Source organism: Camelus bactrianus, chromosome 20 (assembly GCF_048773025.1).
Source record: "Camelus bactrianus isolate YW-2024 breed Bactrian camel chromosome 20, ASM4877302v1, whole genome shotgun sequence".
Classification (NCBI taxonomy): domain Eukaryota; kingdom Metazoa; phylum Chordata; class Mammalia; order Artiodactyla; family Camelidae; genus Camelus; species Camelus bactrianus.
The window spans coordinates 17,376,157-17,401,792 of NC_133558.1; the positions used below are offsets into that span (position 1 = coordinate 17,376,157).

Genomic DNA, 25,636 nt, shown 5'->3' on the forward strand with positions numbered 1-25,636 from the left:
AACAACTAAAGGTAATTTGGAAGTTTTTTTAAACATGTGGGTTGCATCTAAAGATACTCAATTTTATTGGGTGTGGCACAAGTATTGTGGACGATGCTTTTGACAAGAGCGGAGTATCAAGGATCTGTAACTTACTCTCAATTGCTTCAGCGAAATGTGTAATGCTTTTTAAACTGTTAAATCTAGTCGCGGAAGTCTGGTGTGTCCCGTAACTTCACCAAAAATTGACGGTTAGTTTTTTAAGACTCCAGCGCCTTCGACTACCATGCTTTCCTTGTTCAGTTCGAAAAACGTTCCCAAAGTCACTACAGAAAGAGGGCAACACTTCTCTAACTGGAACCCGATTCACTCACTTTATCTGGTTTACAATAAAATCGTGTGGCTTGTTACAGCTAACTTACTCTTAAAGACTTATCGGGCCTAACGATTTCCCCTGGGCGATTCATTTACTCGTGATTTTTCGCTTGGTGTCAGAATCTTAATATGGGCAGGATAAAAAAGCGTTAACAACTCTTCAAAAGGAAAAGGTGGGTGGCTCTGAAAAGAGCCTTTGTAAGACTTCGCTTTTTTGGATAATGGACAACAAAAGTGTCGTACAAAAAAAAATCAACACTTTACTTGCCCTTGGCCTTGTGGTGGCTCTCTGTCTTCTTGGGCAGCAGCACAGCCTGGATGTTAGGTAGGACTCCACCCTGCGCAATGGTCACGCGCCCCAACAGCTTATTAAGTTCCTCGTCGTTGCGGATGGCCAGCTGCAGGTGGCGTGGGATGATGCGCGTTTTCTTGTTGTCGCGGGCCGCGTTGCCCGCCAGCTCCAGGATCTCGGCCGTCAGGTACTCCAGCACCGCCGCCAGGTACACCGGCGCGCCGGCCCCAACCCGCTCCGAGTAATTGCCCTTGCGCAGCAGGCGGTGCACTCGGCCCACTGGGAACTGGAGCCCTGCCCGCGAGGAGCGGGTCTTGGCCTTGGCGCGGGCCTTACCACCCTGTTTCCCACGTCCTGACATTACTAAAAGCGACAGGCCGCAAAAGCTCCAAAAAGAAACACCAACAGAATAAAATGAAACCCACGGCGAGAGAATTATTTATACTAACTGGAGGTAGGCTGTGTGCAACTCTCCCATTGGCTATTATCAAAGAACCAATGGGAAAGCAGAACCTGCATCCTTCATTTGCATATAAAGCTATCTAATGTGAGTTTTGTTTGTTCCAATCTCACTCAGTCTGATGGGCCTTTAGTAATAATTGCGTCTATTTCGTTTCCTTAAATAGAGAAATGCAATCAGAAGCAGGAGTGATTGTTCTCATTGTTCTGATTTTCGGCTACTGGAATTGTGATTTATTACTTTTGGAAAGGAATAAACACGGAACAATTTCTAAACAGATATTTAAGAGGTGGGAGTTTCTATGACAGATGTTGCTTTGACCCTTCTAACTCTTGCAACAGAAAAGGGAGAGAGGAGACATAATTCTTTGTCTGGCCCAAGCCTTCTTAAACTATCTGAACAATGAGAACTGAAGGCAAGAACGAGACTATCAAGTCTTCTGTTTTATTCATCTTACCTAAGATGCCTTCCAGGATCACCTGGGAGGTATGCAGAGCGAGTACTGTCCTTATTTTAGAGATCGAGAAACAGAGACCCAAGTTTATGTTCCTCAAGGTAACACAGAGTTAATGGGACCAAGGACTTCAAACTCCTGCTGGAAAAGTCTTTGTCATTATTCCCCAGTGCCACTCCCAACCATCCTACCCTCCCCCCTCCTTTCTCACTTATCTTTGTCACTGGGCCACCACACAAAATTCTAATTACTTCAGAAGACTCCCATCATCCTCCATGTTATACTGGACCTCTTGTGGTTAGAGTGCTGAAAACTTTGCAGCACATAAGTATATGGATCTCAGGACTCAGGAAAAGAAAGAACAAAGCACCCCTTAGCATAGAAATATTCAACATGAGATTACAGCATATATTATAAAACACTATTAATATTACTACAGGGTGTGAGAAAATAGTACTCTCAATCCAACTCTGTCAAAGAACCACATTTTGATCCAGGGAACCTGGCAGGAGAGTAAAGATGCTCATCTTCTGTTTGGTTTTACCTTCTCTGAAGTCTGACTTAATGATTTTTTTTCTCTGAACAGTATACAGTTTCCTTATTATTATCTTCACTATCAACAATAATAAACATTAATACCCATTGATTCAGTGCCTTTGAAATGTTTCAAAACCCCTGATGGGGATGTAAAAAGAAATCTCAGATGTTATCTCAAAGACTATACTTTTAAAAAAGAGTTGGTGGGGGGTTGGGTAGAGGGCAGGGCAAGGAGTGTATACCTAAAGATTAAATAGTAGAGCATATCCTGCATCCAAAAATGAAGGTTTTTAGCAATAATTATGAGTCACATGGAGGAGGAGAGTAATCACTGAACTATAAGGGTCAAGAGAATCATGAGATGTACATTCAGCATTTATTCAACATATATTTACTAAACACATGCTAAGTGCCAGAACCTAAGTGTTCTAGGCAGTGAAGTAGTGCGCCCTTGTAATTGTTGGATAGGGAAAATTCTACCCTTCTAGGTTTTTCCAGCTGGTCTAAGAATTAAGTTGACATAAGACAGATTAACAGGAGAAAATCAAATTTGAGAGGGGAAGGGCATAAGAAAAAAAATGAGGCTTGTATGCCATCTAAGAGAAAGGGGTAGAGGCTTGGGACTTCAAAGGGTAGGAAGGCAATCTAAGAAGATGAATAAGCAAGTGTTTTGTAAACAAATGTTTGATGGGCCAAAGAATGTGACACTCTGAGAGGAATTTTAATCAACGGTCTTTGCTCAGTTACTCCCTGTCAACAATATTTAGTTCAAATTATTCTATAGTTATCTGTGGTGATAAATCCCTTTCTGAAATGGATCCTCTACCTAAACTCTTTTAGGCTTTTTAGGGGGGAAGGTCAGAGTTTCCTCCTGTATCTCTTGGGCCTTGATGGCTTTCAACTGGAAGTAATCTGCATGCTACGTGGCACCTCTTGGGAAGGCCTGCCCTGAACTCCAACATTGTCATATCAATTTACTTATTAGACAGCCAAAGAAACTAGAAGGGAAGAAGGGGAATTGTTCCTGCTCCTACAGAGGCCACATGGGGATCCTGGACCTCCACCTCAACCCAGCAATAGGAGACACTTCTTCCTTGTCAGTGTCAAAGGAGGTTGGGGGAGAAACTTGGCCTGCCACTCCCACCTGACAATGAGGCAATGCCCCTCCTTCTACCCCAGGCATAGGGAGGAGTCTCTTAAGACCAAAAGTTTAAAAAAGATTGAGACTCACCCAAAATGTTGTTATTTTTTAAAAGGTACTCTCATACTATTAAAGAGGGAAAATCTCCATTTTAAGTGAAAAATAACATATTGAGACCCAGATGACACAGATGTTAGAACTGGCCTACTAGGTATTCTAAACCAGCCATCATAAAATACTTAAATGAGCAAAGTTGGTGTCTCATCAGAATCAACTGGGGAGTTTCACGAATTTTATTTCTGGCTTCTCTCAAGTACAGGTATCTGAATTTTTTCTTTTAAATTTCCCATTCACCTGTTAAAGATCAACCAGCTATCAGCACAGATGTCAAAACAGCCTAATTTTGAGTTTAGGAGGCCCAGGTTTTGGTTTGGGCTTCTCAACTGAGGCTATACTTTAAGGTAAAATATCAACTATCAGGAATTAAGGAGAGAGAGAAAAGTAAGGAAGGCAAAAGCAAGCAAGCAAGTTAACAGTTATGAAGAACAAGATGAGGAAAAAAATAATCCCTACCTCAGGAGATCATTCTGAAGAGGCTGAGAATAATATTACTACCCAGACCTCACCCCTCCAGGGGAGAACCTAAGGACTTTAAGGATTTTAAACTGCAGCTTGAGTCCAAAAAAATTTTTTTCCCCTGGGGATGGGGGGAGAGGTTATGATCTCAAAAACAAAATTTTTGGTTTCTAAGGCAAGCTTCTCTTTCACAACTGTATTTTGCGTGTACTGAGATAGGAAATACTTCTTAAATAGCAGTCGACTGATTTGTGTGGGATCTGGGAAAAGATTAAGTTTTCTTTTAAAAGTAGTCTGTCCCTTTCGAGAAATTCTACTTGAAGTTTTATTCATCAAAACACACAGTTGTGTATGTCACCTACAATACTCTGCTCGTAAATTGAGAGAAAATATTTTTCTTCTCTTTGAATACGCAGTCAACTGCTGGCTCTTTTCCCAGCTTCTCTTCCTCTCCAACCTGGGACCTAGACCAGCCCCACTGACTCTTCTTCCTCAGCCAAGGCCCTTCCTGTTGGGATTATTTGTAGATCCGCGGGTTCCTTAAGAAAAACTAGCACAACTTCCTCTCCAACTGAGGCCCCCCGGGTCACTGACAAGGTGGCGCCAGACTGGGAATGGCGGGAAATTCAAATCTTTTGTCCCTCCTAGAGCCCATGGAGTGCCACCCTCACGAACCCTTCTAGTAGCATTCTCGAACGGTAAATCATCCAGGAAACGGGAGCCCAAATTTCAGGGATGCAGGAAAAATGGAAAGGACTTTAGGTAGGCTGTTACCACCGGTAAACAATTCTAACGCAAAATTAGTAAGTTCCAACTGTGCACGAAGATTTCGAGGTAATGTCTCCAACAGAAGGGCCTACAGCAACCACAAATGATTTTGTTGTTTCCCCAGTGCCGGGGTGAGTTCAGTTCCGGCAAGGAAATGCCCCTACGTGTCCTTCACGAAGCCAGGACATCTCCAAGATCCCTCAGACTCCTCCCCCTCCTTAGGGCAGCTTCAATAATCATTCCGAGGGTCTCTAGTCTCTCAGATTCTAACCCATTCATTACCCGTCAGAGAAATTCCAATCTCCATCAGAAACTTTAAAGGGCAGGGTGGGGAGGAGTGCGCACTTTGAACAGTTTAGCGAGTACCTGGACTTTTAGTCTAGGGAAAACGGAAAATGTGATGTGAAAGTTATCTAGGTATTGCAGTACAGCAGTATGTTTCTCTTAAAAAAGAGAGAAAAGAGCTGACCTTTAAACTAGAATTTGGCTCTAGCTGTTAAGATTGCTTGTACTATCAACGCTACTGGAGTATATCCCTTAGTAGGGCAAAACCGCAGTTACCCCACTAAGAAGCAGCAGTTATAGCTCTTCTTTGACAAAGTGGGTGGCTCTGAAAAGAGCCTTTGGATTAAGGAGTACTTCAGCAAACACTTACTTGGAGCTGGTGTACTTGGTGACGGCCTTAGTGCCCTCAGACACAGCGTGCTTGGCCAGTTCCCCGGGCAGCAGTAGGCGCACGGCTGTCTGGATCTCCCGGGATGTGATGGTCGAGCGCTTGTTGTAATGCGCCAGGCGCGACGCCTCACCAGCGATGCGCTCGAAGATATCGTTGACAAACGAGTTCATGATGCCCATAGCCTTGGATGAAATACCAGTATCAGGATGTACCTGCTTTAAAACTTTGTACACGTAAATAGAGTAGCTCTCTTTACGAGTACGCTTGCGCTTCTTGCCATCTTTTTTCTGCGCTTTAGTGATGGCTTTTTTAGACCCCTTCTTCGGGGCCGGAGCAGACTTAGACGGCTCAGGCATCGTTAATCCTAACAGCTCTGGATAAACCTAACTGCACTCTCCACAACAAGGATCAGTGGGGTGAAAAGGCCACATCCCATTCTCTTATAGTTCTGCAATGCAAATGAAGGTTCAAGATCTTGCACTTCTGATTGGATAAGAGCAGTATATTTTCATCAAGGGGGAGGGGTTTATGCAAATAAAGGCTCCACATAGTCTTTTTCTATTGGATAGAGGAAAAAACCATATTTTGACCAATCGGATAGCTTACAGACTCGTCTTTGTACTATGTATAAAAGGATTTTTTCTGCTACTTCCTATTTTTACACACAAGTTTTGCTATTTAGTTTCACCAGCTGGTTATCATGTCTGGGTGTGGTAAACAAAGTGGTAAAGCTAGAGCTAAAACCAAGATTTGCTCTTTCCGAGCTGGCTTGCAGTTCCCGGTGGGCCGAGTGCATAGCTTGCTGCGTAAAGGCAACTACTCCGAGATGGTGAGGGCCGGCGCGCCAGTGTACCTGGCGGCGGTGCTGGAGTTCCTGATGGCCGAGATCCTGGAGCTGGCGGGCAACGCGTTCCGCGACAAGATGCAGATCATCCTGCGCCACCTGCAGCTGGCCATCCGCAATGACGAGGAGCTCAACAATCTGCTGGGTAGTCACCATTGCTCAGGGCGGCGTCCTGCCGAACGTCCAGTCCATGCTGCTGCCCAAGAAGACCGAGAGCCACCACAAGGGCAAGGGCAAGTAAAGCCTAGACGAAACAACGAATTCCTACTTTTCATTAGCCATGTAAAGGCTCTTTTCAGAGCCATGTACGTTGTCACAAGAAAAGCTGGTAACCAGGTTGTGCTGTGTCGGTGGTATCTATTTAGAAAAAATAAGACATTATTAAAATATCGAGTTGCAGATAAATTGGCCGTCCCACGAGCATTTTAGTGCATACCAGGTGAAATTTCTGTAACCAACAAAGGTATTTGCAAAAAGGAGGCAGGAGTGTCACGGATATGTAGACAAAAACAATGTTTCCCTTTGCCGAAAATAAATCTGCTCGCCTTTACAGGTTTTAAATTAAGCAAAATTCATGTTTTCCAACAAAAGTCAGCAAGCGTTGATTGCTATACAGTGTGTATCTGGCATTATCAAATCAGGCTATTTTGCATGCTATTTCAAATAATCCACCCAGGGACCCTGCCACTTAATTTCACATAAGAGAAAAACTCGGCATTAGAGAAGCTATGATGACCAAAGAAATAGGAAGCGGCAGTCCAGCCAGTTTGAAACTTAAAAGTAACCCAATTGTCTTTGGGAGAAAGAAATAGACACAGTTGTACTGAATTCATTGTGCGAAACAGCAGGATTGACAATCTGCGAGTGTGTCAAGAACTGAGAATCTTAGGTCCCACTCAGGTTTACTAAATCAGAAATTAACCTGGTCCTTACATGGCTCCTTTTGCACGCTGTAGTTGGCGATAGGATTAAATAGAACATTTGAAAATTCATTCTTTCAGGTCTCAGAGACAAAAGGGGAATCGGGAATGGGTGGTGAAGTAATTTATCCAATCAGATTCTCTAGTAATAAACCAGTCCCCTACCCCCTTTCAGGCCAATGGTTATATCGCGCGGGACTTTTGAAAAATTGCAAGACCAATCAGAATGCTTCTAACTATATTTAAGGACAACTGCCTAAGCTTGCCTCAGATTGCAGTTGTGTATTCAGTCGTTCGTGATGGCTCGTACTAAACAGACAGCCCGCAAGTCCACCGGCGGCAAGGCGCCGCGCAAGCAGCTGGCCACCAAGGCGGCCCGCAAGAGCGCGCCGGCCACGGGCGGCGTGAAGAAGCCGCACCGCTACCGGCCCGGCACGGTGGCCCTGCGCGAGATCCGCCGCTACCAGAAGTCCACGGAGCTGCTGATCCGCAAGCTGCCGTTCCAGCGGCTGGTGCGCGAGATCGCGCAGGACTTCAAGACCGACCTGCGCTTCCAGAGCTCGGCCGTGATGGCGCTGCAGGAGGCGTGCGAGGCCTACCTGGTGGGGCTCTTCGAGGACACCAACCTGTGCGCTATCCACGCCAAGCGTGTCACCATCATGCCCAAGGACATTCAGCTCGCGCGCCGCATCCGCGGGGAGAGGGCGTAAAGCAGATTTCTTTACAATTGAAAAAGGCTCTTTTCAGAGCCACCCACCATTTCAGTTAAAAGTAGTTGTAATACGGTTGTAAGTCTCGGTTGCTGTGGCGTTGAAGGTAGCCGTGCTGTGAGAAGTAACCGTAGGTGCTTAAGGGCTTTATGTATGAAAAATAATGTAAGTCTATTTGGATTTGATTTACCAGAAAACTGATAATTAAAATCTCAGAAGCATTCACATTTATGACTTATGCAAAGTAGAGTTAAGTGCATTATGTATATATTCGTATAGGGCCCTTTGGCCATGGCCTTTAACTCCTTTTAATCTACCTGAGAACACAAGTCTTAACAATATCTATGCATAACATTTCCAATAGTCCACAAACATCCGCATCTGTCTCCATGGTCCACAAATGGTGTACCTGAAGTAGGATTGTAGTTTAGGGCATAGAAACTGACCTCAGTACTCACCACTAAAGGTCCACTAAATAGATTTATATAACAAAAATAAGACTTACCTACGCATATTAAAATCGGATGTGAGATACTTAAGGGTATCAACTATAGTTTCTTTTACCCATGTTTCCTTTTAATACATACAAAAACATCCATTTAAGTGTTAATTTCTTTTTAAAATTTCCACCTATAGAAGTATAATTGATGGAGTAGATGAAGGTTTTCTGAGGCCTAAAGCTTACACAACTGAGTGACTCTTAAAACTACAAACAGAATTACAAAGACAAACTAGATAATGAATATTAATTAATAATGAGAAAACCAATTTAAATTCTACAAAACCAGACACAACCATAGCCATCACAAAGTTCAGAAAAACAGCACATTTTATTAACTTGGACACACTGCTTTTTCATATATTTTTGACTACTCTGATTCCATCTTCAAATAAAAATTATTTTGGAATATTTTGTATGCAGTATAAACAGTGGGAAGAGAATTGAGTATTCCTTTTAGGGTGATCACAATTTGTTTTATTCCCTCGATAACTTAGAATTTCAGCTTCAGAGGACTATTGGTAATATCAAGCATGTTTTTCAGATAGTTTTCAAATTTGAAAAATTCTCTGTCAAGCTTCTTTCTTTGTGAGTTGTATAATTTGAAAGAATTCTTTACAGGCTAGCTTCTGGCTCTACATTTCAAGTCTCAATTCTCCACTTCTGCACTCACTCCCAGTGGGGGGTAAGTGGGTATATGACTTCTAGCCCTGCATTTTCTTGCTAGTAATCCAGGTGAGGTTGTCATTTAGTAGGAGCATTCCTTGAAGCCATTCTTATATCAGATTGGCTTAGCAACAACTGAACTATGTATGAGCACATCTGCAAATCACTTTATATATCTCATTAACCCCATGCTAAATATATATTCAAGCAAATTTTCTCTTCTTAAATCCCAAATATGCTCATCAACATCCCAACTAATCAGACAAAAGGTGAATTGTAATGGAAGAGATGATCAAGTAGAAATAAGCAATAGTTTTAATGAACTGTTATTAAATATGTCAACATAGAAATGTAAACAAAGTTTTTTTTTTAAATGAGAGCAAGTGGACACACTCCCAGGGCCTTGGAAGAATGAAGTCTGACACTTGAGTTTCATTAGCTTTAGGGTAAACCTGCCTCTCAGCACTGACTGCGTTTCCAGGTGATATATGGCTTTCCCTACCCTCCTACCACTGTGTTCTACTGCAGTGGAGTGCCCCAGGAGTTGAGAATCACGTCTCGGATGACTCTCTAGACTCTGAGATAGAGCACTGCTTCACATGATGCTTTGGATGATGGTACCTTTCTCAAAGAGAGATACTAGGAGGAGAAACTTAATTGGGAGGATATAGAGTCAACTCTGAGGAATGGAAACACTTTCAGTGTGCAGGTGAGTTCACTGGGTCAACTTTATAGGTGTCATATGTCCATTCTGTGCTGAATATCACCTTCCTTTAGGAAGGTCCCTATGGAAGGAAGAAAAAAAAAAAAAACAAACAAACAAAAAAAAACCACGGAGTCATTGGATGAGTCAGTCTAATAGCTAACATTGATAATTTTCCATGGGTCAAGTACCACATGACCTGATTGGCCTCAATTATTATATATCTCTTGCTACAACACTGAAAGGTAAGTTCTCTGTCTCCATGTAATAGAGGAAATTCAGCCTAAGAGAGTTTAGTAAATTGGCCAAATTCATGCTGCTAGCAAATATGTCCAGGAAGTCTCACACCAAACCCACCCTCTAAATATTTTTTGATCAATAAGATTACCCAGGAATGGATTATCAGATCTAATTTCCTCCTCAAGGGTAACTGTCTTGGAGATTGGGTTGAACTCAAGTTGAATAGGGAGGGGTTGCTGTGGCCTGGCTTGGGCTACATTCTGTTATCAGATTCCTCTAGTCAGAGATCTGATATGAGATGAGGTAGGTCGGATGACCAAAAGAAACATCAGTCTTAAGGATGAACTTCTGCAGTTTATGGTCTTTAGTCTTCAGCTTAGGACCAGGTCAGCATAATGATTTCCTTGGAAACATCTAGATTCTGCTCCAGAGCAAGTATTCTCTTATGTCTTCCTTTCAGTATATACTATAGAGCTATATTGCAGCCACTAGCAGTATGTGGCTATTAAGCAGTTGAAATGTGGCTAGTTCAAACTGAGATGAACTTAAGTGTAAAATTTAACTTAAGTGCGAAATTTGATATTTGTATTCCAAAGAATTAGTAAAAAATTTCAGTTAGTATAAAAAAAAATCTCATTAATTTTATATTAGATCACTTAGTGAAATCATATTTTGATTATAGTGGGTTTAAATATTAAAATTGATTTGTTTCTTTTTACTTGTCTTAAATGTGGCTATTAGAACACTTTTAATTACATATGTGGCTTTTATTATATTTCTGAGGAATAGCGCTAGTACACAGAGGATAATTATACCCACTGCTCAGAAATTAACTAGCTATGTCCTTTACGTGACCAAGCCTCAGTAATAATGGGACTTACCTCAAAGTGCTGTGACAAGAACATGTTTGAAAATAAACGGAGGGTGCTCAGCGACAGTGCTTGGTGTGTTGTAAATTAGTGCTCAAGAAATGCTAGTTGTCAGCACTATTGGTGTTATCACTGTGCCCTAAATTCCTGTTCCCTTCTGAAATCCTCTAATGATGTAATCCTGTCTTGTACTGTACCGTTGAATTATCAGTCAGCAGTTTAGTTTATGCAGTGTGTATTGCCATTTTGGCTAAACAGCCAAGCTTTGCCAATTATTTGAATATATTATTGCTGTTGTTAATATTATGTTATAATAGTAAATGAATACTGGAAATAATACTAATGTCAAAATAAAATATAGGTCTTATAAACTAAAAATCAAGGCGAGAAGCTCTTGGTTAAAGTAGCCAATTTTTAGATTCAATTGACTGGCTTAGTAGACCCAAGCCAGTCAACTATGTAAAAGGATTGTGAAGGAATGGAATAAAATTAAAGAACATGGACAAAACTGAAGAAATATTGTTGAAGATTGTATCTAATGGCTAGGTGAAATTAGAGATTTTTACAATAACTTTCAGATCTCTGTGAATAAACTCTCCCTCCACCCTTAATAGAGAAGAATGGTTATATTTGTTTTTGAGGAATTTGTTTTATTTAAAAGTAGAAGGCATCTTTCATCTATGCCAATATGTTTGCAGGAAATACTCAATTCTATGATCAATTGTAAGTCTATAAACTCAATAAATTTAGACCCCAAAAGGCATTCATAAGAGATTTGAAGAAAAATTAGAGAATTAATTCTCTTTACTTAGGTTGGTTCCTCCCCTGCCTCTTAGAATCAAGCAAATGGGTGGACTTGAAAGTATTGGAAGATGAAAGGGAACACAGAAGTACACGATGCTATTACTATAAGCACTAACTGTGACTATATTTGGGGTGTCTTAATCGGGTCTCCTAGTTGTTGGAACTTGACCCAGCCTGAGCTCAGTGAGGAGGCCCCAATGGCAGGAGTTCCGATGGCTCAAAGAACCAGTAACTCAGGAGGTGTCAGAAACCCAGATACTACAACTCTATCTCTCATCTCTGCTTTTCTCTGCACTTTGGCTCCATTCTGTTCTTTTCATCCGCTAGATCTCTTGGTTTCTCATACACAGTGTCTAAGGAGACAGCTTCCAACCCCTGACATCAAGTCAACTCAATTTCTATAACTGAATTCCAGTTTTTGAATAGAAAATTTTGATTGGTTCAAACTGGCTCAATGCCCTCTGCACCAATCAACCTCTCTTTAAGGTCAGACACTCTTCCGTTTTTAGTCTACAAAAGACAATCTGTATTAAGACACACTGGCATTCAAACTTTAAACCAAAGGTGAAGTTAAGACGACTAGGATATTTGAGACCAGAAGTCATTCTAGTGTTTCATCGTCCACATCGTTGCTATGAGCCACAAATGGTTAACTGAGCTCTTGAAATGGGCCAGTGGGAACTGAAATGTCCTGTATGTGTAAACTAGATTCCAACGACATAGTATGGGAAACAAGAAACAATGTTAAATATCTCCTAAGTATTTTTACATTGATTTTATGTTGAATGATAATACTTTGGATATACTGGATTAAATAAATTATATTACTAAAATTGATCTTATCTTTTCCCTTTATTTACGTGGCCAGTGCTGTTCTAGAGATTATTAATTCATTATGGATAGATCCCTTCAATATGTGGATATCTTTGATGGGCACTTTATGGGATGCTGGCCCTTAAGGAATCTAAAATATCAAGTTGCCATTTCCAACAGCAACAAATAAGATACAATATTTGGGAATAAAGGTAGTAAGAAATGTGAAGATACATTTGGAGAAAGTTTAAAACATTCTCCACAGACACAAAATATTTGAACAAATAGAAAAATATACAATGTTTTTTGAATAGGAAAACTCATCATCCCCTAAAATTAATTAATAAATTTAACACAATCCCAGTAAAACTACCAATAGGGTTTTGAGGGTTTTCATGTGTAATGGAAGAATGAACAAGCAGGAGATGGGAAGCATCTTAAGTACATATAGAAAAACAAAACAAATAATCAAACAAAAAATAGAAAACCCAGAAAATTTTAAAAAAGTAATGAGAGGGAATTACCTCGATTAGCAATTAAAGTCTTATAACATCTCAGCTTATTAAACATTCAATTCTTACTTTATTATCTACTATGGGCCATGTATTCTCAGAATTGATAGCCCTGTGAACAATATTTAAAACAGTTCAATCTCACCCTTGGGACTGACCGAAAGACCAAAAGAACAAAATAGAAAACCCAGAATGAGTCCTATCCACAAAAATTAGCCTATGATAAAGGTGGAACTTCAAGCGCTGATGGGGTGGGGAGCAGAAGGGAGGCAGAAATGGAAGAGTTAATAAATGATTTGGGGGGGGGGAATTATCCACGTATTAAACCTTACACCAAACTACAGAGGGCTCAATAATTTTAAGTGTAAAATTAACAATGGAAAATTACTGGAAGAAAGATGGGAGAATTGTCTTTCTTCGCGTGTGTGCGCTGTGCTCTCAAAGGGAAGTTTTTCTATTCGTGATTATAAAGAAAACAAAGAATAAATTATACCAATTCAATAAGGAGGCGGGGAGGGATGAGTTCCCTGGTCATTACACTAATGCGGGAATTAACACACACCAGATTCGTCGTTGCTGCAATGGTTGAAGCGCTGAGCTGCAGGTCTGCAGAAGCCAGTCTCGGGAACTTGTCTTGAGAAATTCTGTGCACACCAGAATAAAAACAGGACGCTGGATTTTCTCTATCTAGGAGAAACGCCATGAATATGAAAGAATCCACAGATAACAATGTTAATGGAAACTAAAGCCCTTTATTACAGACATCACCCTCATCCACACACACATTTCCAATACTTTACCAATGTATTCTTCGCGTAGAAACATTTGGGTTGAACAAAAATGCACTTAAAGTATCTTCAGTTTTAGATTATCTATCTAAAATGAGGATCGGTGACCGGCCGGCCAGGACAAAATGGCCGACTAAAGTTGGTTTCGATGAGCTCAAATCCATCACCCATTTGTCGAAAGTTACACAATACGAGGGACTGAATGATCCCAGGTCCAGGCTTGCCCTGAGTGCAAAAGTCGTTGCTGCCGCTGTAATTACTTTTCAATGTTCCTTTGCTGCCACAGCAAACCACAATTCACAGAATGCAGGGCAAGGGCGCCTGCAGCCACTCCCCACCCAGGGCTGGATGCTATCAACGCCCCAGAGACACGAACTTGAGTTTCGAAAACATGGAGAACGCCCGAAATATCAGACACATTTCTCTATCAAGCGAAAAGGGCTAACGCAACAGGAAGAAAACAGACTATGGAGGACCGCCACCAACCAATTAAACACAGAATGAAAATCATGGGGTGAAGGAGTGAACCAACCCGCGAGCAGGGCGGGACTTTTAAATGAGTTGTTAGCCCAATCGGATGTCCCTTAAGACTACGAAACTGGCTGGATTTATTTGTGGTTGTTTTCGCTGTTCACAAGAGCGGAGCGGGGCGGGGCTGGCGGGTATCCCAAGTACTCAAGCCGCCGGAAAACGTTTGCTAACAGCTGACCGGGAGGCGAGCCAGAGGACTGTAGGGGGTAGGGGCAACCCCCTGAATTGGGGTCAGGTTCTGCACAGTAACAGAACCCACTCTCTCTCCCTCCATCCCCCCCCAATCTCCCTCCATCCCCCTTGCTCTTTTCTACTCGGCAGCCAACTGACAGTAGAATGACTCCTGCGCCACTTTAAATATAAAGGCGAAACGAAAGAGCAGGTAAAGCAGGCATGTACAGCTCTTTTTTTGATATCAGTGGTGGCTCTGAAAAGAGCCGTTTTGGGTTTAAAGAAGCAGAAGCTCAACAATCTACTTCTTTTTGGGTGCAGCCTTCTTGGGTTTGGCAACCTTGGGCTTGGCGGCTTTGGGCTTCACTGCTTTAGCTGCACTCTTGGCAGCCTTCTTAGGCTTGGGAGCCTTAGCCTTCTTTGGACTCTTAGCCACTTTCTTGGTTACAGCAGCCGCCGCTGGCTTCTTCGCCTTCTTGGGGGTCTTCTTAGCGCTTTTTTTCGGAGTGGCCGCGCCCGCGGCCTTCTTGGGCTTCTTAGCTGCCCCAGCAGCCTTCTTGGGTTTGGCCGCACCCGCCTTCTTAGCTTTGGGCTTGGCTTCCCCAGTGGCCGCCTTCTTATTGAGCTTAAAAGAGCCGGAGGCACCGGTGCCCTTAGTCTGCACCAAGGTTCCCTTGCTTACCAGGCTTTTAAGACCCAACTTGATGCGGCTGTTGTTCTTCTCCACATCGTAGCCAGCGGCCGCCAGCGCCTTCTTGAGCGCAGCCAAGGATACGCCACTGCGCTCTTTGGAAGCGGCAACAGCCTTGGTGATGAGCTCCGACACCGGGGGCCCGGAGGCCTTACGGCGCGCCCCAGCCGGTTTCTTGGCAGCTTTTTTCTTGACTGGGGTCTTCTCCGCCGGGGGCGCCGCGGCAGGAGCGGCAGGAGCAGTCTCCGACATGCTGAAGATCTAGGACTCGGGTACAAGTGGCAAAAACGCCGATGGAGCTGTGCTTGGGCCAGGCCGCCGTATATATAGAGCGCAGGCGCGCGCTGATTGGTGCTCCAGTCGCCCGGCTGCCTGGCAGACTCTGAGCCGCCGCGGTGCGCCCAAGTTGTGTTTGTTCCACTTCACAAAAGGGGGAAAATATTAAAATGCTCCGCACCAAATCACCCGGATTTGGTCGGGAAGGGATCCGAGAAGCCTCAGGCTTCGTGTTCTCCATTTATTTTTTCTGCAACCACAAAGACTACGCATCCAGGCGTCCCCAATTCCCCCAACTCCTAGGGAAGTCCTGGGCAGTCAGAGACCACTTTCTGTTTTTCTTCTAAATTACCTGTTCGCTCCTTCGCCCCTGAAACTTCTTTTTCTCAGGGGTGGTTGGGTACATGCTTCCCTTCTTTTAGGACCAAAAACGAAATGGTTTCCACCTAGATTTTCACTATAATTATGTTTCTTCGCAATGGAAGTAACACAGGTCCTCTGTGAATTCTGTGTACAGACCCACAGGAACTGTGGACTGGGACAAGGATTCTGGGGCCAGTCCAAAGCAGTTAGGGCGGGATGGAGGGGGTTCGTAAGCCTTGGGGGGTCCTGGATGGTGGGGGGTTAGAGACTTAAATCTTTGATTTGAAGACATTGAAACTCTTTATCAAATCCCTCTTTTACAGACGGGGGCGGGGCACCTTTTCACTTCTCCAGAGGCGAGAAATTGGGCTGTTTTTTAAAAACTCTCAGGTTCCCCTCTGGGTTATGCAAGGCAGGGGGTCTGACCCTCAAGAATAGGAATAATAAGGGAAGAAGGGAGGCCCCCTGAGCCTGCAAATAACCTCCAATAGTTCTGGCAGGGAGGGACATTGAGATGATCTGTTTTCAAAGAAAACAAGCATTTATATATTTATTTTTCTATGCTGCATTAAAGATGAATTTCAGCACATGAAAATTGTAGGTTACTTCCAGTAACAATATCTAACACGTCATGGTATAGAAGGACACTCTAACTGGGAACTCAAAGCTGTAGATGGAAATAAAGTAACTGAATTTAACAAGATACACTTTGACTTTTAAGATGAACTAGAAATTTGAAATAGAAACAATTAGATGGCAAAATTTTAAACAGAAATAGAGGAAAAGTACTAGAACAAATCAATCATTATGCCACTTTTCGCTGATAAACTCACCTCTTCTCAACCCTTCTAAAGTTGGCCGTTTGTATTCTATTCTTTACTACTACATCTAGATGAAAATATGTACAGAAGATGTCAGTCTGAGATGTGATAGTCAAAAGGGGTTATACAAATTGAGCTCAGTGATGAATGAAAAATGAGGCATCTTCTTTTAGACTGAGGATAACGCCATAGTTTCACTGAATGACAGTCATTCAACATGTGGAAACTGTGTCTACTGGTCATGTCCTCTGGGAATTTAACAGCCTAATGAGATTAGTGATGGATGAATTAACAACCGTAGAAAATCACTTTAGACCTGCCATCCGTCAGTGTGACTCTGGCATAGGAATTATAAGAAATCACTGAAAGTGTACAAACAACTAAAGTATCTTCATCATACTAATATATTTTGGTAAAAAAGATAAAATAAGTACCGGCCACTCAGTTCTGATTCTATGTGCAGTGAGCCCGGCTCTTCATCTGAAACTATGCTAAGTGTGCATAACCACCAGGAAAATAGTTGTTTAGAGTCTTGATTACCAGGCCACTGAACCTCCCATCACTATAAATTGGTGTCCCTCTTTGCAAATCAGCAGTGTGTAAATTTGATTTACTGTGATTCAGTTTTCTGATATGATCTCTCAGTTTAAGTCAATCAAATTACATCTCTCTATATGCAAATCTGAAGTCCAGATCTCTCGTGATTAGGACACCAGGCATTCAAAGTCTTGCTCCCAACTTCCTGGACACATGGTGGAGGCCAGAGGGCAGAAAAACAAGTAGCCCTTCTCCAGATCCCTATAACTCGTGTTGAGAAAAGTTAAAAACAAAGCAAAGTTATTTCTTCAGATCTTTTCAAGGTGTACTAGAAAATTCTGTAAGTCCACTTGTGGGTCATCGGATATGCTAAGGCCATGCTTTACAATAAAATAGAACATGAGTCACACCTGTAATGTTGTTTTCTAGTAGTCACAATGAAAAAAGTAAAAAGACACAGATGAATTTAATTTTAATAATATGTTTTATTTGACTCAGTAAATCCACACTACTATTACTTCAACATGTAATCAGTATTTTAAAAACTAAGATGGTTTCTGTTCTTTTTTTCATATGGTAAATCTTCAAAATCTGGTGCATATTTTACACTTGTACAATTTCACACTAGCCACATTACAAGTGCTCAGTGACCCCCACGTGGTTAATAGCTGACATACTGGACAAAAATATTTAGCAAAAGTAACTTCGACTTAATATTTACTTTTTGATTAGGCTCAGAGTATGTAAAATCAGATGTTCACTTGTAGAAGACTGATACATTAATAAGGGTTTTGTTCAGTAGAGATGGAAATGAATTCTTTTCCGGAGCAAAGATAACCCCTAAAAGTTCTGATTGTATCGCCTAATAGGACAGTAACCAACTTTGTATCTGATTTTTTCAGCCTTCCAGCATTCTTTCCTGCCCTGACTGAATACGTATTTCATTCCGCCGTATCCTACTTTGACCTAATTTTGTCATCCTCCTTGCTTGCTCATTAATACTTAAGTCATTCTCTGACCCGTGTGCAAATTCCCCATACTCAGTACTTGTATGAGAGTCACGTTTTGAAAATTATACTTTGACACTTGGTTAGTCAGTTTGTCCTACAGGCTCTGAATCAGAATCTTTAGAAACCATTCTAAAACATTGGAGGATATGCAATTTTTTGACCATTGGCTTTCAAATGACCTTAGAGCCTATGGATGTCCTGTGGAATCTCAGCCTTTCAAATAAGATTGAACAAACCTGTAAACAACAAAAAAACCTATGAAAATGAGCTCCAAGGGAAAATTCAGATTAAGGATGTGGTCTTTCACTCAAAATTGGTGGGCCCAAGATAGCCAGCAATAAATTGAGGGCAGGATTACATATTGCAATGCAATAAATGGTGTGCTCCTATATTTACACACAGTCTGAATATTATGGATTGGCTAACTGGTTCATGTCTTTCAGGTTTGGAAATTTGGTGGACTAAGTTAAAGAAGCAGAGTACTGTATTAAGTCCAAATGGAGCTGGAGAGAGAAAGAGACTTAAATAGCCAGCGAGAAGAGTGGTTGGAACAAGTGTATGGATCAGGGGCTGACAACTGATTTTTCTTTCACTTCCTCCTTCTACCATGCCAGAAGAGGGTTCTGTCTGCTTGTTATAGGCCCCAAGTGGAAGTGACTAAAACTTGCTTTTTCCTGACTCACCAAGGGATGAGGCTAATATTAGCAGCCAATCCATGAGCTTGCCTGCTCAAGGAGCGTAAAGTGTAGTGCTTCAGTGCACCCAGGACCGACGATATAGGACAGCCTGAAAAAAATACACAGGAAAGAACTGTAGCCTGCATAAGATTGTAGGCCCTCCAGTCTTGTTTCTTTGTTCAGCCTCACAAACCATTCTTACAAATAATCCAGAGCAACTTTTGTCTTTTTTTCAATCTCTACAGGCAAATGGTCGACAATGAAACAACAGACCTGAACCAACATGTTTCCCCCAGGAGCCTGTGGGCACCTCAAGGGCTGAGACCAAAGTTTCTGTTTCTTATCCCCTGACCCACCCTCAAAATACACTAGGGAAACCAACAGAGAACATAATAATAAAGCATATGGTAGGACTCAATAAATACATAGAGAGTATCACCAAAGGAACAATACAGTGCAAAACATATCTACCTAATATTTTGAAATTGCTATTAGAACCACGTAACTGAGACAAGAGGGCATTAATAGCAACTTTATTCTTCAGGCTTGTTTTCAAATGACTTTAAATGGTTTCAAAAGTCAAACGTACCCTCAAAAGAAAAGGATTTGTCAATAGCGAGAAGATACGCATCTTTACATCTTTTCAGTTTAGGCCTCTAATGAAGGCAATTATAAAGCACCAGATGCAAACATATATTAGGCGATAGCCTTAACCAAAATAAAGACATGCCCTTACACAATGACTACTTTGGAGGAAACGGGCATATAAATTTTGATAGATTTGTTAGGACATATTATTGCATTTTATTTCTCGCTCATTACTATGCCACACACGCGCTTTTCACAAACTTACTGAACACTTGTTAAGCAAAGGATGCTAGGAGAGATAAGAAAAACAAAGACCAGCCAAACAAAGTGTCTCCTCTTAAGGAATTAGACATGGTGGGACAGCTACAGACAGTGTAATTGTCACACAGTGTGATAAATCTGATAGGAAAAACAGACCACTGAGAGAACAAAAAGATCAAAACCCCAAAATGTTAATATGCTGATTAAACCTTTGCTTTCAAGGCCTTACCAATCCGGTTGGGAAATTAAGACATCAGAGAAGAGCCTAGAACTGTGGTTCCCAAAACTTTAGATTTCAGGATCCCTTCACATTCCTGAAAATGAGTAGCCCCCACCCCAAAAGTTTTGTTAAGGTAAGTTACATATATATATAGATATTTACTACTTTAGAAATTAAAACTGAGTATTAAATTTAATAATTTATGTTTATATGATGTTTATTAAATATAAAATTAATTATATTTATTTATAATTAACAAATAGCATATAATATATTCATTTACATTACATACTATAGATTCGCATACAAAATGTATACTATATAATGTTATGTATACTACAGTTATGTATAAAACATATAATAGTATAAAATATATTAGTACTATATATTTATATATAAATCTCTCTATAGTATATATAGTATTATATATATACTTTATTTACTACATATACTACATATAGATTTGTATATGAAATCTATGAAAATGTAATGCTATATATAATATTATGTGTTATAAATTTATTGAACACTATGTGCTAACAAGGATAAAGTCATTTAAAGGGTTTGTGGCTTGACAACGTGCTTAAGATCAATCCAGAGACTTCATTGTAACACACATGCCCCAGACAAAACCCCAAGAAGTAGATTGCACTGAAGTGTAGGTTGTATAAAAATCCAATTATCAATTTAATAAATGGGATTTGTTTTGGTCTCAACCCTTTCCTGCCCAAAGGCATTTACAATATAGGATGTGGTTAGCACCAATAGGCACTAGATGGCGTTCCAAATTAAAACCACGCTTGGCCGACAGCTGATGCTCCTGGCTTCCTGGCTAAGTCATCAATCATTAACTTTGGGTTGACATATTACTCAGAGATTTCAAAATTCATTCGTATACAGTGTTTTAATGGGCAGAAATGATTATTACTTACAATTGATGGTGACAATATTGAGAAGTTATGAGACTGGAGTAAGGCCCCAAAGCAGTCAGGTACGAGGCTGGCTACCACAATTTTTGGAGTCAATAATCTATAAAAAGAAAGAAATTGTCAAATGGACAAGAAACCTGTGGTTGATTTATTCATTTCTCCCAAACAATTATTAAGCAAGAGAACCACAAATAACTACTCTCGTAGTGCTTAGAATAAAGGGGAAAAGACGTAGGAAAAGGATGGACAGAAATGTTTTACGTCCACCAGTAGAGTGTAGAGACCAAAGGAGGAAATGGCCAATTTAACCAAATCATAGGAGTAGAAACAGTCGCTTGGAGAAGACATTTCCATTGTGTATTAAATGTGCATAACAAATTCGGCATAAGAACTCCAGGGATGTAGAGAGACTGCATATATTTTATCTTTTTAAATTATTATCATTTTAATAGTGAGATAACCACAATATAGGCAATCTGTGAGAAGATACTGACCTGTAACCTGGTAGGGAGCAACATCCTCTGATTAAAAAATGTCATTGATAATAAGATTATTATATTAGGATATGTAATAATAATAAACATGGTTTAGTCTTGATTACATGCCAGGCACTGTCCTGAGGGCATCATTTATCAATTTTTGATTTTTTTATTTAATTCTAAATAATACTTTATGAAATAGATGTTATCACCTCTTTACAATTGAGAAAATTGAAAAGAGCATTTAAGTGGCTTTGCAGTAGAACTTTGCCTTGCAGACTGATTCATGTGCCTTTAAAGCACACATATATACTCATCAGAAATGAGATAAAATAGGGCAGTTTATAAAAACTCAGGTTATACTAAAGTGAGCAAGGGTAGACTCTGTTGTTTTTCTCGTCAGTAATGAAAAGTATATAGATGGGCAGTTTCCACTGGAAGATATTAAATATTGAGGACATTTTCTCCCTTAAAGTTTCTAAGATTTCTGAAAGAGCTGAATGGTAACAATTGACAAAAGCAGTCATTGCTTTGGCCTCAAACTCTTCCCAAATCAAATAGACGTTTACACCATGGTATATCATACAGATGACATTGTAAACCAAAGGGTATTACATACAGTTTATTCTTAATCTGCCAGTTCTGTAATTATTACCTCCTATGGGTGTCTATATCTGTCAACAATTTTAAGAGGTCATTCATATAGAGTATGATTTGGTGAGCAGTAATTATTATCCCCATTTGACAGATGAGCAGTTTGAGGTTTGGAGAAGCTGGAGTAAGGTTATGTACAGTTAAACACCAGGAATAAGCAACCAGGTCTTCGGACTCACAGGTAGATAGATAAGATTTGCACTAAGAAATGGAATTGTCAAGAGAACCAGAAGCTGTGAAACTTCACATCTTTACCTACAACTCTTATTGGTCATAGGAGATCTCAGGCCTCAGCCTGCCTAAAATGCCAGAAGCATTTATCAACCTGACTTTAAACTTCACAAGTTTTTCTCTAGTTTTTTCACAGACCCTTCTAAGCATCTTTGTTCTAGGCACAAGGATATTAGAGTTCCAAAGCGGGAGGTGAACATAATACCCATCAGAAGAAAGGTGACCACTGCATCTACAAAAACACGGACAACTTTGCAACAAGTTGTTATCATGTATGTGATCTCTATGGAAACCCACACCCTTTCTTCAGTTCTTACTATAAAACCCCCTTCTTCTTTTCCCCGCAGGCTCACTGTCTCGGAGATATCAGCTCACTGTAATTTTCTTTGCCTGGCAAAGAAATAAAGCTGTCTTTTCTACTTCATCCAAAACTCTGCCCTCAAGTCTCAATTCAGTAAGTGGGGTACAGAGGCCGAGTTTCAGCAACCAGTTTAGCATGGTTCCTAGCAAGTAGAGTTTACTCTTACCACCATTACATCTCATGATTTTTTTAACTTAAAGAAACCAACTTGCAGTTAAGTATGCTAAATGAACACGTCGGTTTTGCTCCTTCTCTAAACCCCATCCAGTGACAGTAAAGAGTTTCACAAAGAAGGCAGAAACCCTCGAAGATGAAGAGAATGTGAGAAGGAACAACAACCCAATAGAGGTGTAAACAGAATTTTAGAAACTGGACAGCAGATGGGTGAATGCTAAACATCTCATCAGACTAGAGAAAGCTGTATCCACCACCTTTAGGGGAAAAAACCCATAAGAAACAAATAAATTCCCTGCCAGACAACCCTAGACAGATTTAGGTCTTTGAGACATCAAGTACCTCTGAGGTCAAGGTTAGGAGCAGGATTGAAAACAGGCAGATTTGGCGGGGTGGGTACAGTTCAGTGGTAGAGCATATGCTTAGCGTGTATGAGGTCCTGAGCTCAATCCCCAGTATCTCCATTAAAAAAATAAATAAATAAAATAAGAAAGTTAAAAAATTATTAAAAAAAAAAAAAAAAAAAAGAAAACAGGCAGATTTGTTAGAAATCTGTGAAAGAAGAATTTTGATGCCCAGATTATCTCCGTACATTAACAGCCAGGTGGTTGCTCGAGCCCAGCCCAGCTGAAGGACAGACTTTTCCTTTGGTGACATTGAATCAGAGGGACCCTGGACTCAGAGGCCTCTGGCATTGCTGAAGATGAAAGTGCAGTACAAAACAGAAAATAGGGCTTTAAAGAAAATCTGTGTACATAAAATGAAATCCTCCCAGCCCCTTTCCCTGTTTGTCTCCCAAAACGGAGTGATCAGCAATGAACTATCCAGTTGCTTCTGTTATAACATGGTATAAACATTCCTGAAAAAACCCATATTCCTTAAAAAAAAAAAAAAAGCCCCAGAATTGACAGGGTTGATGGAAAAACAGGATTGGACAGACAACGCAAAGCAGATAAGCACAAGAGAGAAGTAACTGCTTTCCTCAGAGATACCCAGAGTAGGTTTTTATGTAACTTACAACATTGCATTGATGTTCAGTTGAGTGAATTAATAAATAATCATGAGATGGATACTGAGATCATTTCTAAGTGAGAACATTGAAACATCTTCTAAGCCTAACTTTCAGTTCATATGCTTTTGCTTCTTATTTTTATATGTTTTAGAGAGACTGTATATTTGGGTCTATAAATGAGCATATTTACTTTGGCTATTTTGAGTAGACCTAAACAAATAACCTAGCATTGATATCATCAGAATCCCAGGAGACGAGAAAGAACTAGCTGAAAGAGTATTTGAAGAAATAATGTCTCAGATTTTCAAAATGTAGTCAAGGAAATAAAGTGAATAAACCTCAAATAAAATATAACCAAAGAAACTCATGCCAAACACTTCATAATTAAAATTCTAGAAAGACAATTTTGTTTGTCTAAAGACAAACAAACAAACAAAAATCTTGAAAGCAGCCAGAAAGAAACTATCACTGTCCACTATTCACTATCACCTGAGTGGAAATATCAACTCAGGTGACAGTGAATTCCTCATCTGAATAAATGGAGACCAGAAGGAATTGACACCCATTTTTTAGGTGTGAAAGAAAATAACTGTCAACCCAAAATTCTGTATCTTTTAGGTATTTTAGGTATCCCTTAGATACTGAAGGTATCCTTTATCATATCTTTTAATATCTGGTAAACATGTTTCCCTGAGTTCTAGAAGGCACTCTAGCAAATTAATTGAACTCAGGGAGTCAAACCTCCCATCTATAGCCAATCTGTCAGAAGCATAAGTGATAAACTGGGCTTGTGACTGACATCTAAAATGGGAGTGGGGAGGAGGCCAGTCTTGCGGGACTGAGCGCTTAACCTGTCTCCAGGCAGATAGTGTCATAATTGAGTTAAATGCTAGGACACTCAGCTGTGTCAGAGATTTGCTTGTTGTTGTGGGGGAAAATCTCCACACTTTTGGTTACTGAAAGTGTCAGAAGTAAAGTGTTTTGTATGAGTCGTAAGGGAGACTCGCAGAAATTAAAAAAAATTTATATACAGTATGGAAGAACTGAGTTTTTCCTTGCATAGGAAGGAAAAATCTGAGTTTTTCCTTTACACACACGGAACAGAATGAAGTTGGACCTCTATCTCACACTATACCTAAAAATCGACTCAAAATGGAGAAAAGACATAAACGTAAGAACTAAAATTATAAACTGTTAGAAGAAAATATAGGTGTAAATCGTTGCAACCTTGGATTTGTCAGTGGTCTCTTCGATGTGACACCAAAAAGCAACAAAGCAACATTTTCCCCATCCTGTTTCATAACCCCATACAGTTAAAGGGCCTTACTTTCCAAGTTAGACTTTTTTCTTAGGTGGCCAAAATTTGCTAACGTGCTTAAAAGGGTATTAGTTATTCGATTTATTAGGCATTTAAAGGTATTAGGAAAATCAGATTTTAATAACGTTTTGAAATGGATAAGGCAATAGTTCTGAAACTTTATACTGTGTGTTGGGGTGGTGGGGGGGAGGTGCTTGAAATCCCAGTGCCCTGGTGGCACCCCACAGCAGTTAAATCTGAGTGTCTGGGGGCTATAGCCCAGGGCATCAATAGGTTTTCTGATTCTCCAAGTGATTCCAATGTGCAGTAAAGTTTGTGAAATGCAATTTAATTATGTAAACTGTGAAAGATGTTTCCGTAGGTAGGACCTAATCTGTTAATCTTATGATGTAACTAATTCTGGTCAAAGAATATAACTTTTTATGCAAAAATATTTCTAGATTAAACAACAAGATTGGCGAATTGAACTTAAAGTCTTTGAAAAGGCATACCTAAATTTTCAAGTTACTCAATATTGAAATCTTAAATATTTCGATCAGAAAATCATTCAGTATGCTTACTTCAATCAGCAACATCCTCTGGATTTAAAAACCAGAGACAGCTGGGTAACCGAGTGTTTCACAAGCAGGTACTCTGGGCTGCAGGAAAGAGAGTTCAAGTGCAGGAAACCCATTTCTTTTCACCAGTGGCCCCGGAAAAGGATCTC

At 40.4% G+C, this 25,636-nt stretch overlaps 5 protein-coding genes, 1 long non-coding RNA gene and 1 pseudogene across 7 annotated transcripts in view; 2 read left to right on the forward strand and 5 right to left on the reverse strand.

The window, feature by feature from the left end:
- SLC17A2 (solute carrier family 17 member 2) overlaps positions 1 to 5,371 on the reverse strand; it is a 74,002-nt gene extending 68,631 nt beyond the window's left edge. The window contains exon 1 of the mRNA XM_045509640.2: positions 5,238 to 5,371. The gene's annotated coding sequence lies outside the window, so the exon portion shown is untranslated. The remainder of the gene's footprint in view (positions 1 to 5,237) is intronic.
- On the reverse strand, positions 609 to 5,230 carry LOC105084173 (histone H2A type 1-B). Its single transcript, XM_010974210.3, has one exon. The coding sequence runs from the start codon at positions 1,005 to 1,007 to the stop codon at positions 615 to 617; it is 393 nt and encodes a 130-aa protein (XP_010972512.1). The 5' UTR covers positions 1,008 to 5,230; the 3' UTR covers positions 609 to 614.
- LOC105084172 (histone H2B type 1-B) lies at positions 5,234 to 5,652 on the reverse strand. Its single transcript, XM_010974209.3, has one exon. It carries the CDS (start codon positions 5,612 to 5,614, stop codon positions 5,234 to 5,236), a length of 381 nt encoding a protein of 126 aa, XP_010972511.1. The 5' UTR covers positions 5,615 to 5,652.
- Positions 5,653 to 5,813: 161 nt separating this feature from the next.
- On the forward strand, positions 5,814 to 6,507 carry LOC105084170 (histone H2A type 1-B-like; annotated as a pseudogene).
- Positions 6,508 to 6,532: 25 nt separating this feature from the next.
- LOC141574208 (histone H3.1) lies at positions 6,533 to 7,953 on the forward strand. Its single transcript, XM_074348211.1, has one exon. It carries the CDS (start codon positions 7,322 to 7,324, stop codon positions 7,730 to 7,732), a length of 411 nt encoding a protein of 136 aa, XP_074204312.1. The 5' UTR covers positions 6,533 to 7,321; the 3' UTR covers positions 7,733 to 7,953.
- Positions 7,954 to 13,570: 5,617 nt separating this feature from the next.
- H1-2 (H1.2 linker histone, cluster member) lies at positions 13,571 to 15,593 on the reverse strand. Its single transcript, XM_010974189.3, has one exon. It carries the CDS (start codon positions 15,269 to 15,271, stop codon positions 14,630 to 14,632), a length of 642 nt encoding a protein of 213 aa, XP_010972491.2. The 5' UTR covers positions 15,272 to 15,593; the 3' UTR covers positions 13,571 to 14,629.
- A 335-nt stretch (positions 15,594 to 15,928) lies between these two features.
- Positions 15,929 to 25,630, reverse strand: LOC123614093 (uncharacterized). 2 transcript variants are annotated; one of them, XR_006721589.2, is made up of 5 exons: positions 25,491 to 25,630; positions 20,705 to 20,801; positions 19,782 to 19,866; positions 18,710 to 18,812; positions 15,929 to 18,262 (listed from the first exon to the last, which is right to left on the reverse strand). It is a non-coding gene; the product is annotated as an uncharacterized LOC123614093 (long non-coding RNA). The 2 variants fall into 2 exon arrangements; XR_006721590.2 differs by lacking the exon at positions 19,782 to 19,866.
- Positions 25,631 to 25,636: the final 6 nt, after the last annotated feature.